The sequence below is a fragment of the Lycorma delicatula genome, chromosome 3, assembly GCF_047948215.1.
Source record: "Lycorma delicatula isolate Av1 chromosome 3, ASM4794821v1, whole genome shotgun sequence".
Classification (NCBI taxonomy): Eukaryota; Metazoa; Arthropoda; class Insecta; order Hemiptera; family Fulgoridae; genus Lycorma; species Lycorma delicatula.
Window position 1 is genome coordinate 100,392,234 of NC_134457.1, and position 16,752 is coordinate 100,408,985.

At 33.4% G+C, this 16,752-nt stretch overlaps 1 protein-coding gene across 9 annotated transcripts in view; it reads right to left on the reverse strand.

Annotated features, from left to right (window-relative positions):
- Nucleotides 1-16,752, reverse strand: part of LOC142321826 (CREB-regulated transcription coactivator 1-like) — a 211,175-nt gene that overhangs the window by 35,281 nt on the left and 159,142 nt on the right. For 7 of the 9 annotated variants that reach the window (XM_075360261.1, XM_075360258.1, XM_075360264.1 and 4 more), the window contains 2 exons: nt 3,938-4,090; nt 3,785-3,817 (listed from right to left, as the gene is read on the reverse strand). In XM_075360261.1, coding sequence (XP_075216376.1) covers nt 3,785-3,817; nt 3,938-4,090 — 186 coding nt within the window. The remainder of the gene's footprint in view (nt 1-3,784; nt 3,818-3,937; nt 4,091-16,752) is intronic. The other 2 variants (XM_075360257.1, XM_075360265.1) reach the window with 1 other exon arrangement.

Here is a 16,752-nt window from a genome sequence, read left to right on the forward strand (position 1 = left end):
ATAATAGTAATTTCTTGTAAGTATATAGTTTTATCTATTGTTTTATTAAAAAAATAAATAAACCACAACCTTCTTTCAGCTCATTGTTTAACAAAATTATATATGTTCGTAATAAATATGTTAAAACATACAAGTCAGAGAAAAAAAATCCTGTTAACAAGAATAACGATTTTTGTTCAAATCTCTGTGAAACAGAGATTTTTTCATATAATCTATTAACAAAGCATAAAATTCTAAAACTGCAGTATAAAAAAAGGTAGAAAGAAAGAGCATTTAATTTTTACAAATTCTCTTAAATAAAATTGAAAATTTATCAAATAAAGCAAATGCTATTACAGAAATATTACTTGGTTGAGTACAGTTCAGATTCATAATTTGTTCATAAGATAAAACTATTAAAAAAGAGTAGCTTTTCCTTTCACAACATGTACTGTACTAGAGGAGATTCATTAATGAAATTAAAAATCGTAACACTACTAAAAAATACATAGACCCAGATACACTAATTTTCAGTGAAAGTAAATTAAATTAAATTTTGAAATAATACCATACCAGAAAAACTTTAGGGTGCAAATAATCACCTAGTGCAAACAATCCCAAAAATATACTTTGGGGTTAGACAGCCAATCAAAGTTTAAAAATATAAATTAAAAAAATTTTTCAAAACTATGGCAGAAAAATGCTATTATGATTCAAACCAACTCAGCATACTATTATATCTGGGCATATGCCCAAATATAATGAAATTTGGTTTGGTTTATCATTTCAAATGCAGAATTTCCCCCAAAATTTTGAAAGTGAATTTCCCTGACTATTTTCAGAATTTTCGCTGATTTTAAAATAATCATGATATAAATGAAGTATAACAATATTTTTCCAATGTTCAAAATAGTTCATAATAATTATAAGCTCATAAAAATCATAACTACTACGATTTTTCAACTTTGAATTCAAAAACTGGTGACATTTCCCAATATCATCAATATAACATTAATCATGGAATATGAAAATATATTTCACAGTAGAAGTACTTAAAACCTTATTCACAAAAATAATTGGGGATAGAGAATTAATGCTTCTTAAATAATTCTCAGTAAGAATGTTTTTAAACACTTATTCCTATTCAATTCTAAAATATTCAAATCGACTGAAAAATTACTCTAAAATTTCAAGTACTCACACACCCATAGTATACATATGTATTACCAGCATGAATACTTACCTATTCATTGTGCAAATTGGTAGATACATATTTGAAATACGCAGCTCTGCTTAAAAAATTCATTGAATCTAACTTATTTCATTTCAATGGGATCTGGCTAGACCTTTATCTAATTTGAATAAGATTTGGTTGGATTTCATTGGTTGCTCGTTGAAGAAACCTGTTGAATCCAGTCGAACGTTACTGAAAAATCATTGAATAGGATTTTGTTAGGACATTGTCCAATTCAATGAGATTTCAATAACATTTAATTGGATTTACAATTGTACATTTCAGACTTGAATCAGATGTATATAATTTATTAAAAGAGTTTCCACAAAATTTTCTTTGTTTTTCTGATGACTGAAGCTTCTTCAATGACGAAATACATTAAGCAGTTATTATCTTTTAGTAATTTTGCTCAAATAAAATTTTTCAAGTTTTCCTAGACATTTTACAAATTTCAATAATTTCCCTCACATAGGTGATTTTTAAAAACTGTTCCTGATAAATCAAAATTCTCTGATTTTCAAGGCCTGGGAATCCTAAATGCTAAACATTTAAAAAAAAGTTTATTTATTGGTGGCAATCATGAACACAAATGTAGCATATTTAATCTTTTTAATGAGTAATTTTAAAAGCTAATGTAAGCATTACAATTTTGTATTCATCATTATCATCGTCATCATATGCTGTTCTGCCTAGCGGCAAGTGCTTTATGCCACTGCTGTCTCCATCCATTTCTGTTCCAAGCTTTCTCTTTCATTTCCTTGTAGTTTTCAACCTTCACCTTATCTTATTAACTTCATCCTCACTTCCTTTCCTCTACTACTGACCCTTCTTTGAATGCAGTTGTCAAAATCCCACTTCCTTTAATTACATGTCCTAACCAGTTTCCTTTTCTTTTGTGTACTTCCCACATAAGTGCTTTTTCTTCTTTAAACTTGTTCATTACTTTCTCTTTCTCTCTTTATCTATACATTTTTCTTTCTCCATATCTCACCAATCATCTACCTAATTTATCTATCCAATCCCACCCCTCATCATCAGTACTTCACTGCCATACCAGACCCCCCCATACATAGCATTCGGCTAAACTCTTTCTAAACTCTAAATCCAAACTTCAGTGAAAGTATGCACAGTAACTTCCTCTGCTTATTGAAGGCTTCCTTTACCATTACAAACCTCCCTCTTTTATTTCCATTGCACCTTCCAGACCACTGTCACTATCATCCCAAAGACATCTGCAATTTTTTACCTCTTCTATTTTTCCTTACTTGTCCTTACCACCAAATATTGTTTATTTACTTCAATATTTCCTATATTTTCATTCTATATTCTTTCCTTCCTTCCTTCCTTCAGGCTGTTAATCTTTAAAAGTCAAGTACCAACAGTAAAATTACCATATATCAGCAAACCTTCTTATTTTTTGTCCTCCTAAACTTTTCTTTCATTTCTTTAATATAATCCTTATTCTAATGCTGCTAATGTGAGATTTATTAAGTATTCTAGTTAATTAGAAATGTATTCTTTTTTAAAGTAAATAAATTAATTATATGTATATAAACACAAATTTAACTTTATGAGATTTATTTGATTAAAATGTTCAATAACACTAATATTTATCCTAATCTGATGGCTGATAATTATTAGTTAAATAAAAGAACAATAAAGAATTCCCTTGCAATAAAGTGAAAACCCAGTTGGAATATAAAAGTATATTACAAATCAATTAAATACAACAGTTGTAATCCATAAGATAACATCTTCTACTTTATGGTTTAGATAATTTAGTTTATATTTAACCACAATTAAAATGATTTAGTTCTGTACTACGTAATTGTTTTATAAGTATACGTTTCACCAATAAAGTGAGAATTATCTATGTCAAGTTTATAAATTTACAGTGGTGGGGGGGGGATGAACATTCTTTACCTCTGATTATAAGTTAAGAACTCTGTTTATGAAAAACTCAATTATTCTAGCAAAATTTGAATAATAATATAAATAATTTCTGATTAATTTAATGCCTTAAATTATACAACCTATTTATAATATGGAAGCAAAATCATGTAAATCATTTAAAACGACCAAAACAATTTATATAAAACAAAAATATAAATGAGATTTTTTGTATATTTTTTAACTTTAAATATTATCTATAATACAAATTAAATAGATACAAACATGTAAGAAATCTATCACCTTAATTAACAGTTAAAAATATTTCACTGGATGAAAAAAAAAAAGAATCTGTAAAATGATAATATACAATGTACAACATAACTTATACATAATTACATTTTACTGATCTTTTCTGTAAAAAAATATTAAATTTTTTCAATATCATAAATAACTGGAGAAGCGACACACTGTGCTTCAATGATAAATAATTATACACAAAACATAAGCAACAGAAGTGAAAGGGTGGAACATATTGTACCACTAGCACTGAAGAAACTTTTTATATTATCATTAGTAAGATAAGAAAAAAAAAAACAAAAATAAAAAAAGGTTATTCTGAAAGCTTAAAATCAAACACAACACTCTAATAAACCCCGTTATTTAAAGTGAGGCACTCACCACTAAACGGTTTATCCTCCATTTGGCATTAGCCTAATAAATACAGCATTAGAATTAGTTATTTTTTTAAATAAGTAAACAGTAAGTTTAATTAAGTTAAAAAAAGAATAGTTTGTTTATAAGCTACTTAATAGATATTTAGAGAATACTGACCATGTTGAACTGCTCAAAGTGCTGTTGTAAGGCATTGGCTTGTGCTTGGATAAAATAGTAACTATTATGTTCTGAGAACGGATTGTTGCCACTGGTACTCGAAGGTGATGAAGGACTTTGTGGACTACTACTAATCGGACTTGCACTCCCGTACTGTGAAAAAAAGGAAAATTATTACATAACTGAACAATTTCTCCTTATCTTAATTTATGCGACTAGAATAAAATTTAAATAATTTCCTCTCTCTAAACTTCATCAGTTAATTCACTATGTCTTCTCTTCTTCAATGCCACATAATTATACATTTATTAATTTTAAAAGTTATACATTTATATATATATATTTTTTTTTTAAGTATCTTTTCTATGCAAAATTAACTTAACAGAGGACTTCACTTTAGTTTTCAATTACAATTACCACTTTATATCTCAAATGTGTGTTAACTTAACATTTTAACTTAAGCTCTGGCAATAGCTGCTTTATACCTATAACAATCATGCTGCTCACATCAGGAAATACACTGTAACACTTTTCATTTAGTATCATTTTAACTATGGTTTATCCATCTATATGGTACAAATATAATCTTGTATGGATATTCCACGTTTATGTTTCATACCAAAATAAGATGATTTTAATACAGAAATTTCATTTTTATTAGTTTGATACTGTTATTTAAGATATTTTACCCAATATTTTTTCTTCTTTGCTATGGTATTATATGTTTTATTTAATGATAATTTTATATTTCAATCAACAGTTTCTATTAAATAAAATCAGTTTGTCTAACTTTTTACAATAATCAATATGACATTTCTAATGACTTTCCTATATAACAGAAAAATACAAAGGAAAGAGTGAATACACAACATGGCTTTCATCTGAAGTACTGGGTCGAGAAGTTGAAGAAGACAGAAAATGAAATAGACAAGAAACATTTGAGCAAGACTGTCTTTGTGATAAAGCACTGAAAAAATTTAAGAAAATAATTTTTGTGGTCTAAAAACCTCTATGTGTAAATGTGCCTGTGAACTCGGACCAAAAAACCATCTGTTCAAAAGGTGTTAGAGACATGCTTTTGTCTCACGAGGGATAAATTCTATTTTGTCTCACAAGGGACTATACGAGGTGCGACAATAAAGTAATGAGACTGATTTTTCTTTGCAAGATGTAGCAACCCTGCAGCTTGTGTAGGCACACCATCTTTAACCTTGGTCTATAAGCTACTTCTAGTCCAAGCAGCACATTGATGCAACTGCTCAGTAGTGAGTTGTGCTTTAATAAGTGAACACATGTTTGTGTCCCTCATCACAGCTTTTTGGACATCTTGTGTTGTTTGAAAATGGTGTCCCTTGACCGCCATTTTGACTCTTGGAAATAGAAAAAAGTCGCACGGAACGATATCTGGTGAATAAGGTGGCTGTGGTAGTACTGAAATTTGTTTTGAGGTTAAAAATTGCTGTACTGACAGAGCAGTATGGGATGGCGCATTATCGTGATGCAGAATCCAATTATCAGCAATGTTGGCACGGACTAAAATTTCTTTGTAGAAGTATTGGTTAACTGTTTGTCCAGGAGGCACCCACTCTTTATGAACAATTCCCTTGGAATCGAAGAAGCAACAAGCATGCATGTCACTTTTGACTTTGACATGCCAGCTTTTTTTGGTCTGGGTGATCCCTTTGAGCACCATTGCGAACTTTGGCGTTTTGTCTCTGGATCGTATTGAAAAAACCAACCTTCATCACCAGTGATAACACGACTCAACAAATCTGGATTGATTACCGTTTGCTCTAACAGATCAGCCGCCACATTTTTCTGTGTTTCTCGCTGTTGTTGTGTGAGATTTTTGGGGACCATTTTTGCACAAATCTTTCTCATACCAAGATCTTCAGTTAATATTAGATGAACCGTTTCTCGATTGATGTTGAGTTCTTCTGCAATCATTTTCACGGATAATCTTCGATCAGATCATACGATTTCACACACCCTGGTCAAGTTGACATCTGTCCGTGAGGTTGATGGTCGTCCACTGCGGTCTTCATCTTCAACATTCGTTCTGCCTTTACTAATAATTTTATGCCACCGAAAAACTTGAGCTCTTGACATAACCTCCTCTCCAAAAGCCTTCTGAAGCTTACCATAAGTTGTAGTCGCGTTTTCACCCAATTTAACGCAAAAAGAAATGGCATACCGTTGCGCAATATTTTGCGGTTTCATTTCTGTGACGAGAGACACAAACACGCGTTCACTTATTACAGCACAAATCACGACTGAGCAGTTGCATCAATGTGCCGCTTGGACTAGAAGTAGCTTATATACCAAGGTCAAAGATGGCGTGCCTACACAAGCTGCAGGGTTGCCACATCTTGCAAAGAAAAATCAGTCTCATTACTTTATTGTCGCACCTCGTATGTAAGAACATATAGAATCTAAATGATATTTTCAATGAAACCAGTACCACTTTTTTAAGGATAATTTTCAGTGACAAAGGCAATTACTATCTTTCTAGACAATTACGTAAAAATGATCTCAGAATATGGACCAGCAAAACCTCACATGAATGTGATTACTCAAAAGTAAATTTTTGGTGTGCTCTTGGGCGCGAATTGGTAAACAACACTATTTTTCTTCACGACATCCTTGAATTATTTGTTTCATCAAATAAGGTGAATGTCATCTTTTCGTGAGATGGTGCTCCTCCACACTATGTACTGTGTTTGTGATTTTCTCAGCAAGACATTTCCCCAACAAACAGGTGGATGGAGACAATGGAATCTGTGGCTCTCAGATCTTATATCACTTACTATTGTATCTAGGGTTTACTTTGCTCATCAATGACATCTACCAAACAGCAGACCATGGAGGTGTTTGAAACTGCATGCCTGATATTCTCAGCAGAATTTGGCAGGTACTGGATTACCGCATTGATATGTGAATAGCTCATGTTGAATACTACAGAGCTCATGTTGAATTTGATTGACTACAAGATAAATACTAAAATGTCTCTAAATTTAGCACAAGTCATGTCTCTATTAAATTCCAGTCATTAAACTTAAAACTGCACCATGACTTTATGCATATACCATATTTGAACACACTGGGTGGTAGTTTTGAAAAATCTTGAGCTTTTAAAAAATTTATTTAATTTCACTTCTAAAAATTCAGAACTCAAAGATTTACTTTACTGTGAATTATTTTGTAGTGCACAGTAAATACAAACACAGATTCATTTTCTAATTAGAAACATAAATTAAAAGAACAAAGGATCAAAGGGTTTTAAGATTAAAGAATGATTTTGCACATGTCTGATTATTTTATTGTTTGGTACTAACTGAACTATTTGAAAACATGACTAAAAAATCAAAATTTACAATTATAGGTTTACGTTTTGCACAAGAAAGATTATATTTACTACTATAAAACACATTTCTCATAAAAAAAAGGAAGTTAGGATGCTGTAATTGGATCAGTCATATTTTCCTGTAGTTACCAGAGAAAGAATAAGTAAATAATTAATTTAATGTGCATTACGTTTAAAGACAGTTAAAATTTAATTCACAATTTAACATTTTTTATGATTTAATCAAATAATTGATTCTGTCAAAACAAACTTGTCAGTGGTTAGTAAGTGAAGTATTACCACAGACAGAAAAGGTGAAATAAGCAGAAAATTAACCTACATAACTTAATATTATATTTTTCTCAGTGCATTAATAATTTATTAAAACGTGATATCTAGTGGCAAAAGTAAAATCATCTACAGCAACTTAAAAGTAAACATAGAAAAATATGAAATTTTTACCATATGTATAATTATTTAAAAATTACAGTAATGCATGTCTGTATTAAAAAGTATGGAATAAATATTTCTTAAACTATTTCAGCATTTTAATGTTACCTCACTGACTAAGTCTTTATAAATTATTTGAACATGTGCAAGAATTTTTATTTTTATTAAAAAACAATTGCTAAAAATAAAACATAAACACTTTATAATTTGTCTATTACCTAACATATACTGCCAATATGCCTGCTACATATGGTTTGTACATTTTTCTATGAAATGTATTAAATTGTAAGGGAAAATGAATGAAATATTTATTGTTTATTATTATAAGAGAAAAACATGCATTTGACAAAACTAAAATTTTCATTATTCTATTACTGGATATGTATTATACAGGAAGAAAATGGTGTTAAAGGACACAATGTCAACACTTCTTGACTATAAAAATCAACAAAAATCCATTATAAAAAATGTTCAACAAGATAAAGAAAAACTTGGTTTGATTTTGAAACAGATTCTATGAAAGATGGTTCCAAAATTCTGCCATGTTAGGATTCATATACTACATCATTAAAGTAAGCCCCACCTGACGGTGTTTACTTTATACAATTGCTGTAGACAAGCAAAAAAGAACTAGTTGAATAATTACACAATCTGACTTTAATAAATGTTTGATAGAAAAAACTCAATAAAAAAAACGATTAGATGATATGCTTTGTGAAAATTAAAAAAAAGGTTACAAGACCATGAAGATGGAAAGCAAAGTGGGTAATATAACAGATGACAACACCATGATCTTTTGAAGAGGAAATATGAACTAGATGACGATAGTCTGGAAAATCAATACCAGTATTGCAGTGTTAAAAGAGAAATATGAAAAGAGAAAGAAAAAGATAGACTTGGACTAGTATGAATTTATGGTGTTCAGAAAGAATGTGCTGAATGCCGTTAACACCTTACTGAAAAGCAAAGAGATTATACATGAAAACATTTTATATATTTTATGAAGCAATAAAAAAAAAAAAAAAATAACTGTCTTCTGATTTTAATCATATCAAGTAATTGCTGGATGAAAATCGTAAAATTTCAAAAGCTTTATTATATCAATATTTACTACACAGAAAAAAAAGCATCAACAGAATATATTTTTATGTGGTAAAGCTTTTTTCAGAAATTCAGAAATTAATAGGGCAAATTTTATGAAAAAATATTTAACTAAAAAAAATTAAACTGAATTTAACCAATTTTATGTTACTTTTAAACATTAATTATACTTGAAATTATTTACATCTTATTGAAAGCTTGAAATTTAATTTTTGGACCAAATTATAAATTTAGTGAAATATTATTAATTTTCTTTGTTTATAGAATTTGTTTTTTTATTTTTTACAGAAACTGCATATTTTATTTACAACCTTATAGTATTAAAAAAAAAAAACACATTTCAAGAAATAATAATGTTATAATCAAATACCAGGGTGGTTTGGAAAGTTCTTGGCCTGACAGAAATGATTCAGATATGACCAATGACTATAATATTTGTCAAGTATAGTCTTTTAGATAGTGTGGGCTTAGTTGCTTGCTTGTGGCTATTGAGTTAAGCAAACAAGTTTGAACATTTTCAGAAAAATGGATAAATTGAAAGATGAAATGGATACTCTTTCAACTTGTGTCCGTCCTCGCCAACAGAGACCCTTATAGACCTGTTGGTGAGGCTGGAAGACTGGCGTACCCTGTTTGATGGGCTTGTTGGCAGGATCAAAAGTCACTAAGAAGATCCATAGTTACATAGGCAAGAATGCTAAACATGAACTGAAACAGGCCAATGTGGAACTGGAGAAGTTCCTGACTCAGCTGGCTGCATTCAAGAGGAAACTGGGAGACACTGACTGAGATGATAGGGCGTGTCCTTGTAAGTCTGTTGCAACAAAGACTGAAAAAAAAGTTGATGTTTCAGATATTCGGCTCTGTTTGAAGAGGAAGTCCCTGACAATGAGGTTGCCTGGTTAGTATTAAGGAAATGTTCCTCAGAGCTGTTTGTAAGGACCAATGAAGTTAAAAAGCCAGAGACATTGTTCTGATCGACGATCTGACTATTACAGACACCAAATATGCCAAGAGGGTCAAGGATAGTTCCCAATAGTTTGAGAAACTCAGCAAAGGAAGAAAAGATAAGCCGAGGCACCAGATTAGAGAAAGAGCAATGACCTAAGTTTAGATTGTTGTTGTACTTGCATTATAGATGTAAATACAAAGGACAAGTACTGGTATACTCACTGCCCTAGAGTGTGAAAAAGATTTTGGGTTTATAAAGATTTATCTTTGGTCTACCAGATAGCAGACTGGGCGTGTGTGTTAGGCAGTTACTTGAGTATGTGGGTAGAAGAGAGACCAAATATTTGATGTCTCCTTTCACAGTGAAATCAAGAAGGTGATGCTAAGGAAGGAGCTGACTCTAAAAAAAGAAATAGAAGACTGCCATCTAGTCCAAAACACTTGTGGAAGCTTGTGGACAGTCTTAAGCAGACCTTCTTAAGAAATTTAAAGAAAGGTTCTCGGAGCGGAGAGTCCTGGGTGAGATTTTTCCCCTTAGGAGAGGGACAAATAATAAAATCCACGTTTATGTGAGTGATGAGGTGGTGTAATCTCTTAAGGCCATTCTTCATGAATGTGTAGCAGGCGTTGATGTTTCTTTCCACAGCAGGATGAGGAGAGAGGTCATTGTCCATGTCAAGGACATCAACTTCAGAAATGATGAGGGTGCGATGTGGGAGGGAATTGCTAGGGCAGTCGGACCAGATGAGAGTTTTAAGCTAATATAGGTAAGGCTGGCCTTCGGCAATACTAAGAATACATTGGTGATTCTTTTTGCCAGGAAAGCCAAAACCATTTCTGACAAGTCTAGATTTCAGATTGGCTGAGTCCTCATGAGAGAGGAGTGTTGTTTCAGGTGCTGGGATTGAGGACATGTGGCAGCTAAGTGTCAGGGACCTGACCACTCTGGACTACATTTTAATTATAATAAAGCAGGCCACAGGAGTGAGCTGTCCCAGCCAGCCAACATGTGCCTTGTATGGTGCAGAGAGGCACAGGTCAGTAGCAACCTACATATTAGATGCAACCAGAGCTACATGTCAATAGATGTTTGTAGGTGGCCACCAGGAAAGATGAAAATCTGGTCTTGGTATCTGAACACAATGTCTCTGTAATCAAGGACCAAGGGTGCTCTGTAGTTAAGGCGGGTATAACATTGATATGTAGTGATGGTGGTAAGGGCTTTGCTTGGGTTGATGCAGGGTCTAATTCAGTTGCTATTGCTTGCCCAATGTCTGTACTGCTGATTTCTGTGTGTTTGCCAACGAACTGATCAGGAAGCTTCAGGGCCATATGTTCATAGTTGCTGGTGATATTAATGTAAAGCCCTGGGGCTTGGGAAGGTCCAGTAGACAACCCCAGGACTTCATGTTGGCAAGATGAGGGCAAGAAGGTTTGTTCATCTGAATGACACCATCTTCCTAATTTGAGAGGAATGATGGTCTTTCATAGATTGATCTGACTCTCATTAGTGCTGGCCACACTGGGAGGATTGGCTTTTGGGAGGTCTCAGATGAGATTACATTAAGAGATAATTTATTTGCATAATCTTGTTTGAGGTGGACACTGCGTACTTGGTAGGTGGCACAGGTGACTGGATGGCGATATCCTTGGATGATTGCATTAGATTCTGGGAATTAATTGTGGCTAGGTTAGGTGAGGAAGGTAAGATGAAGCCGAATATCCTTGTAAAGGTGTCTCCCGGGCCATGTGGGTCTACTACTGGTGGCTGGCTGAACTTGCCGAACTAAGGATTACTTGTTCAGCACATTGGCGGTTCCAGAAACTAAACCATCCATGGGAATGGAACGTACCTGGATCAGAGAAAACTGGTGAGTGTGTGTTTCGAGAAGGTATAAGTTGGCCAGCATGAAGTCCAAGAGGGACAGTTGGAGGCAACTGTGCAGAGAGATTGACAGAGATGTCAGGGGTTGTGGATACCTGATTGTCACAAAGGAATTCGGGCGGCGGCTGACGGTCCTTACTGATGGTCAGTTACGAAGTTGTGTAGCTGCACTCTTCCCAGAAGGTGATGAACTAGAAGGGTCGAGATTATCGGTGATAATTACCATTGATTCTTCTTGGAGAAGTTGCTTGCGCTGCTACTCTCAGAAGATGAAGACCGGAAAATGACCTGGGTCTGATATCTACCAGTTGAGGTGGTCAAGATTGCAGTTGATGCAGCCCCATTCAAGGTCTTAGATGCAATCAAGTACATCCTGGTAAATGAGCACATGCCGGTGGATTGTGGAAGATAGATGATGCTGGTAGAGTGGCTCACTGACAACAATGCTAGAAACAGTTTCCTAAGTCCAAATAGATATGGTTTTTGGACCGGAATCTCAACAACTGATGTCATCAACAGGATAATGAAAATGGTTGACAGTGCGGGTGCTGCATTGAGACAGAAGGAAAATCCTAATGCTCATCTTCTTTGACAACAGGAACACCATAACAGTCTGTTATGATCATTGATCTTCAAGTCACATGCAGATAAGACGATCAACACCTAATTGAGGATGGTGCTTCAGTCCTATCGCTTCCAAAGGACTATCATTGCATCTAGTGTTAATGGCAGGGCCATATTTACGGTTGATCAAGGTGTGTTGCAGGGATCCGTGCTGTCATCCTTACTGTGGAATGTTGTCTATGGTGGAGTCCTGAGGTTAATGTTACCTGAGGGTGTTGCTTTGGTGACATTTGCTGATGACTTGGTTCTGGTCGTATTGGGTAGCATCGAGCAGAATGCAATTGACAAGGGCAACAAAGCCATTGTTGAGAGGCTGGCTACCCAATAAAGGACTGGAACTGGCTCCAGAAAAACTAAGATGTTGGTCACGACTAGAAGGCAGAGACTGGGACACATCGCCTTCTCAATACTTCAGTGAAGTAGAGCGTGTTAAAGTTAACCTCGTGTAGTTAATGCACTGCAGGTGGTGGGGGTATTCCCCACCACGCCGTAGAAGCAGATTTGTGTTGAAATAGCCCTGCTAATATTGACCGACATGAACAAACGCATTTGCAATATAAGTAGTTGTTGCAGATTAATGACAACTTGTTTAAAATTCTGTTTATTTATTTTAAATAGTTTCCATATTTTTTTGTTTTTTGTTTTTGGGATATATAAGTTTATATTAATTCTTGTTGTTTACGCCGTTGCGTAAAGTTGTTTTATTCCAATGAATTCAAGGTTATGGTCGAGTCTTGTAGTTTACAGGCTTATCTACGTGTATTTTTAAAATAGGTTGTTTGGGTTTGTTTTCGATATCATTTCTCTCAGGCTCCAGCTTGACTGACTGTTGCATCATCATATGCAACAGTCAGTTATTTCATATCTCGCATTATTTATTGCTGTTTAGTCTTAATATATATATATAGTCTTTAGTGTTTTTTTCCTCACAAATTTCAATACTGTGATAGTTCCTAGAAGTCCATTTCTCTTTGTCTGCCCTGATGTCATTTCTTCAACTTGCGTATTCAGAATTTATTTTTATCAGCCTTACGTAATTCTTTAGTGGTGTGCTTGCTTGTAAATTATTTTTGTTATGTCTTCGTTCCCAAATTCGACACGTTTTCTCTAATCGTCCTCATACTAACACTTAGACACTACTCTTGTTGTCAACACACACACACACACACACTCTTCTGTCCATTGCTTTATTCGCTTCCCCTACTTCTCACCACGCCAGCTTTGGTCATTCTAGTCCTGACTTTCACGTTGTGCGGATCCTGGTCCTCCAGTCTTGGAGGACCAGGCTTCGATGTTCTCTCTCTCTCGTATAATGTTAATACTTTCGTCATCTTCATACTCTTATAAACGTTGCGGTATTTCTCTGTCTAAATTTTCTCTAGTTCTACTCGTCAGTTTTTCGTGATTTCACAGTTTTCTATGTTCGTCCAGCCTCGTTTCTTTGTTAAGTTTTTCTTCAAATTCACTATATTACGTCTCTGTGGAAAGTGTTTCAAATTCACTATATTACGTCTCTGTGGAAAGTGTTTCAATCACTACATACTGCTAATTCTATCGACGCCGAATCTTCTCGAGGTGCTGATTACATTTTCATCGATGCAGAATTCTCTCCAAACTCGTTGCTACATTTTTGAGACGCCACGTCCTGCTCAACCTCTAAACCATGTCTCACCCCTGCATTCTTGATACACCACTGCAGACTATGCCCAGGATTACTGTATGTCTTCATTTACCTTCATTCACGAGTTCGTCTCTTGCTAATATTTATGTGCTACAGGCAAATTCAACTTTCATTATTTATTACGTTATTTATTAACAGTTATTTTATCATTAAAATTTGTGGAACATTCAGTTCACGTACCTTATGCATTTGAATTTCAAGTTTAGTTTAAAAAACCATTTATTAACTTAAGTACAGTCACGACAGGTGGCTTATATAAGGTTATGTCATTGTTCGGCTGCAACCTATTTTACGTGCTTAATTATTATAATTTGTTGTTATTGTAATTAACTCTATCATTTAATCTTGTAGCTTGTTAATCGCCGAGGTTAATTCTTTTCTACTCATGAACTGTATTCATAATACTTCTCATAAATTAACCTAAAGCAAATTACTCCTGATGTGCAGTTATGTTTTAGGACTTCTTTGTAATTTTATATTTTCAAGGAAGCTTACTAGTAAAGGAACTCTATTTATATGCTTATTTATTTCAATTTGATTATTGTAATTAACTCTTTTTGTACTAGAATATTATTGTGGCCTTTTTTCTACATTAAACTAGAATTACATGTTTTAATTATTTAATGCTAAGTTTGATGTTCATAAATTAGAAAAGGCCAGTGCCAATAATAAGATTTACTGTAGTTTATTTTTCTAAGTTAATGACATTTGTTCTTGCTAATTTTTCAATATTACAGCATATGTCAGTAATGCGATAGTTTTACAGTCATACTATGTTTATTGATGTTATGTTTTTTCTAAGTATATAATTGTAAATAAGGTTTTTTTTATGTTCTCTTGTTTTAAGACTTTGTTAAATTGTAGATTTTCAAAATGTGTATTTGAAAAATGTATATTCATGTATTTTCTCATTTAATATCATTGTTCATATGTTGATTAAGCTGATATTTCTTAAATAGAATTAAGTTATGTTTATTTCATAGTTTCTTTTAATTTTTTAAGGTTTTGATTTAACATAAGTTCAGTTGTTTTCTTTCTAATTAAAGTCCAATTTCTTTTGGCAAATACGAGCTGTGTGTTCTTTTAATTTTGTTAACTTTACCCAACAATTGTAATTTACATTATTTACTGTTACATTATTTTAATTATAAAACATTTATTTACAATTCTAAGAATTTTAAAATTATAACTATTTTAACAGCTCAATTCCATCCATGTTAGCGTTTGCATCTTCAGTGGTGTCGCCACTCTTAGTGCACACCTCTACATCCTCGTCCTAGTTGCCACTGTCATCATCTGTTGTCATAATTTCTCCTACTCTGCCAGCCTCAAGTAATTGTTTTCAAATTACAGTGAGTGATCACAGCATTTCTTCCAATATACTGCCAACAGGTCGTTAAATTTCTGTTGAATGATTTCTTTGACAAAATCGATTTTATTAGATATAACGGCAACTACATCATTCTTTACTTTTGCCCAAGTTAGTTCAATTTAGTTTAACTCTGGATGATAGGGTGGCAATCTCAACACACTGTGTCCATATTTCTGAAGTATATTATCCAGAGTAAACTCTTTGTATTGTGGCTTCTTAAATTTTACGAGCCAATATAATTCAGAATTGAACACAGTCGCATTACCAGGAATATTTCGTTTTTGTAACCAGTCCAACAAAACTGCCTTTCTACTATTAAAATTTGGAGTCAGGTATAACTTTTTATTATTATAAAATGCATAATCAATTACTAAAACTGAACTGTAAGAAAAATTAAAACTGGTTCTGGAAAATGTGGTATCAATTGATTTTCCACTCATTTTTCACAATTTTTGATGTTCATTTCATCTTTATAATCCTCCGACTTGGCACCGATGTAAAAATTAAAAGTGCATTAGGAATACCACCAGTCTCATTACCTGTGTGAACGATTATTAGTCTCTTCCTTTTATTAATATTTTTTTTGTAGCCATTATAGGAGCCATCAGTCCATGCTTTGTTTTTCACGGTGTAGAATAAATACACAATTCATCAGAAAAAAAGAATTGGCCTTCCTTCCTCTCTGTACTCACATATTTTTTTTAAATAGATGGTACGTTTAAAGCATTTAATATGTTTTTTATTAAACAATGTCTGTTGTTGTTTGTCCATTTCCACTTGAAAGCCATATTCAACAAAATTTTTCAACAAATGAAAAATATTTCAAATAGTTTTGAAAAATACTGTTAAAACACAATATTAAAACCATAGTATTAAAAAATATTGCGAAACTGTAATATTGAAAAAGACTGTCAAGAGTTGCTTCCTAAACTTTACTGCATTACACACTAACCACAGTCAGCTATACTTCAAAGTGATTGTCTTCCCACTACACTCCTACTACTCTGCTCTTCTCTCACCAGTAAAATAAGTGCATATCCTATTACTACACAAGGTTAACTTTGTTGTATTATAGCTTGGGGAATGGGTGGACAAGGTGTTCCTTTAGGAGACATGAAAATCGCAGTTAAAAGGAGAGAGGATGGTGACTGCTGAGCAGGCTTCTCAACAATGTGAACAGGCCAAGATCCCCGTAATGGTGCGTGTATTCCAGTGTCATGAACTCAATCCTGCTATATGGGGCACCTGCCTGGTTAAGAGCCCTGAACACACAGCACAGACTGACCCTTGAGTGGGTCCAGAGAAGGATGTCTGTGAGTCTGCTCGGACTACAGAACTGTCTCCTTTGAGGCAGCATTAGTCATCGTCACTATACTGCTGATAGACTTGTTAGCATGGTTCAGAGTTA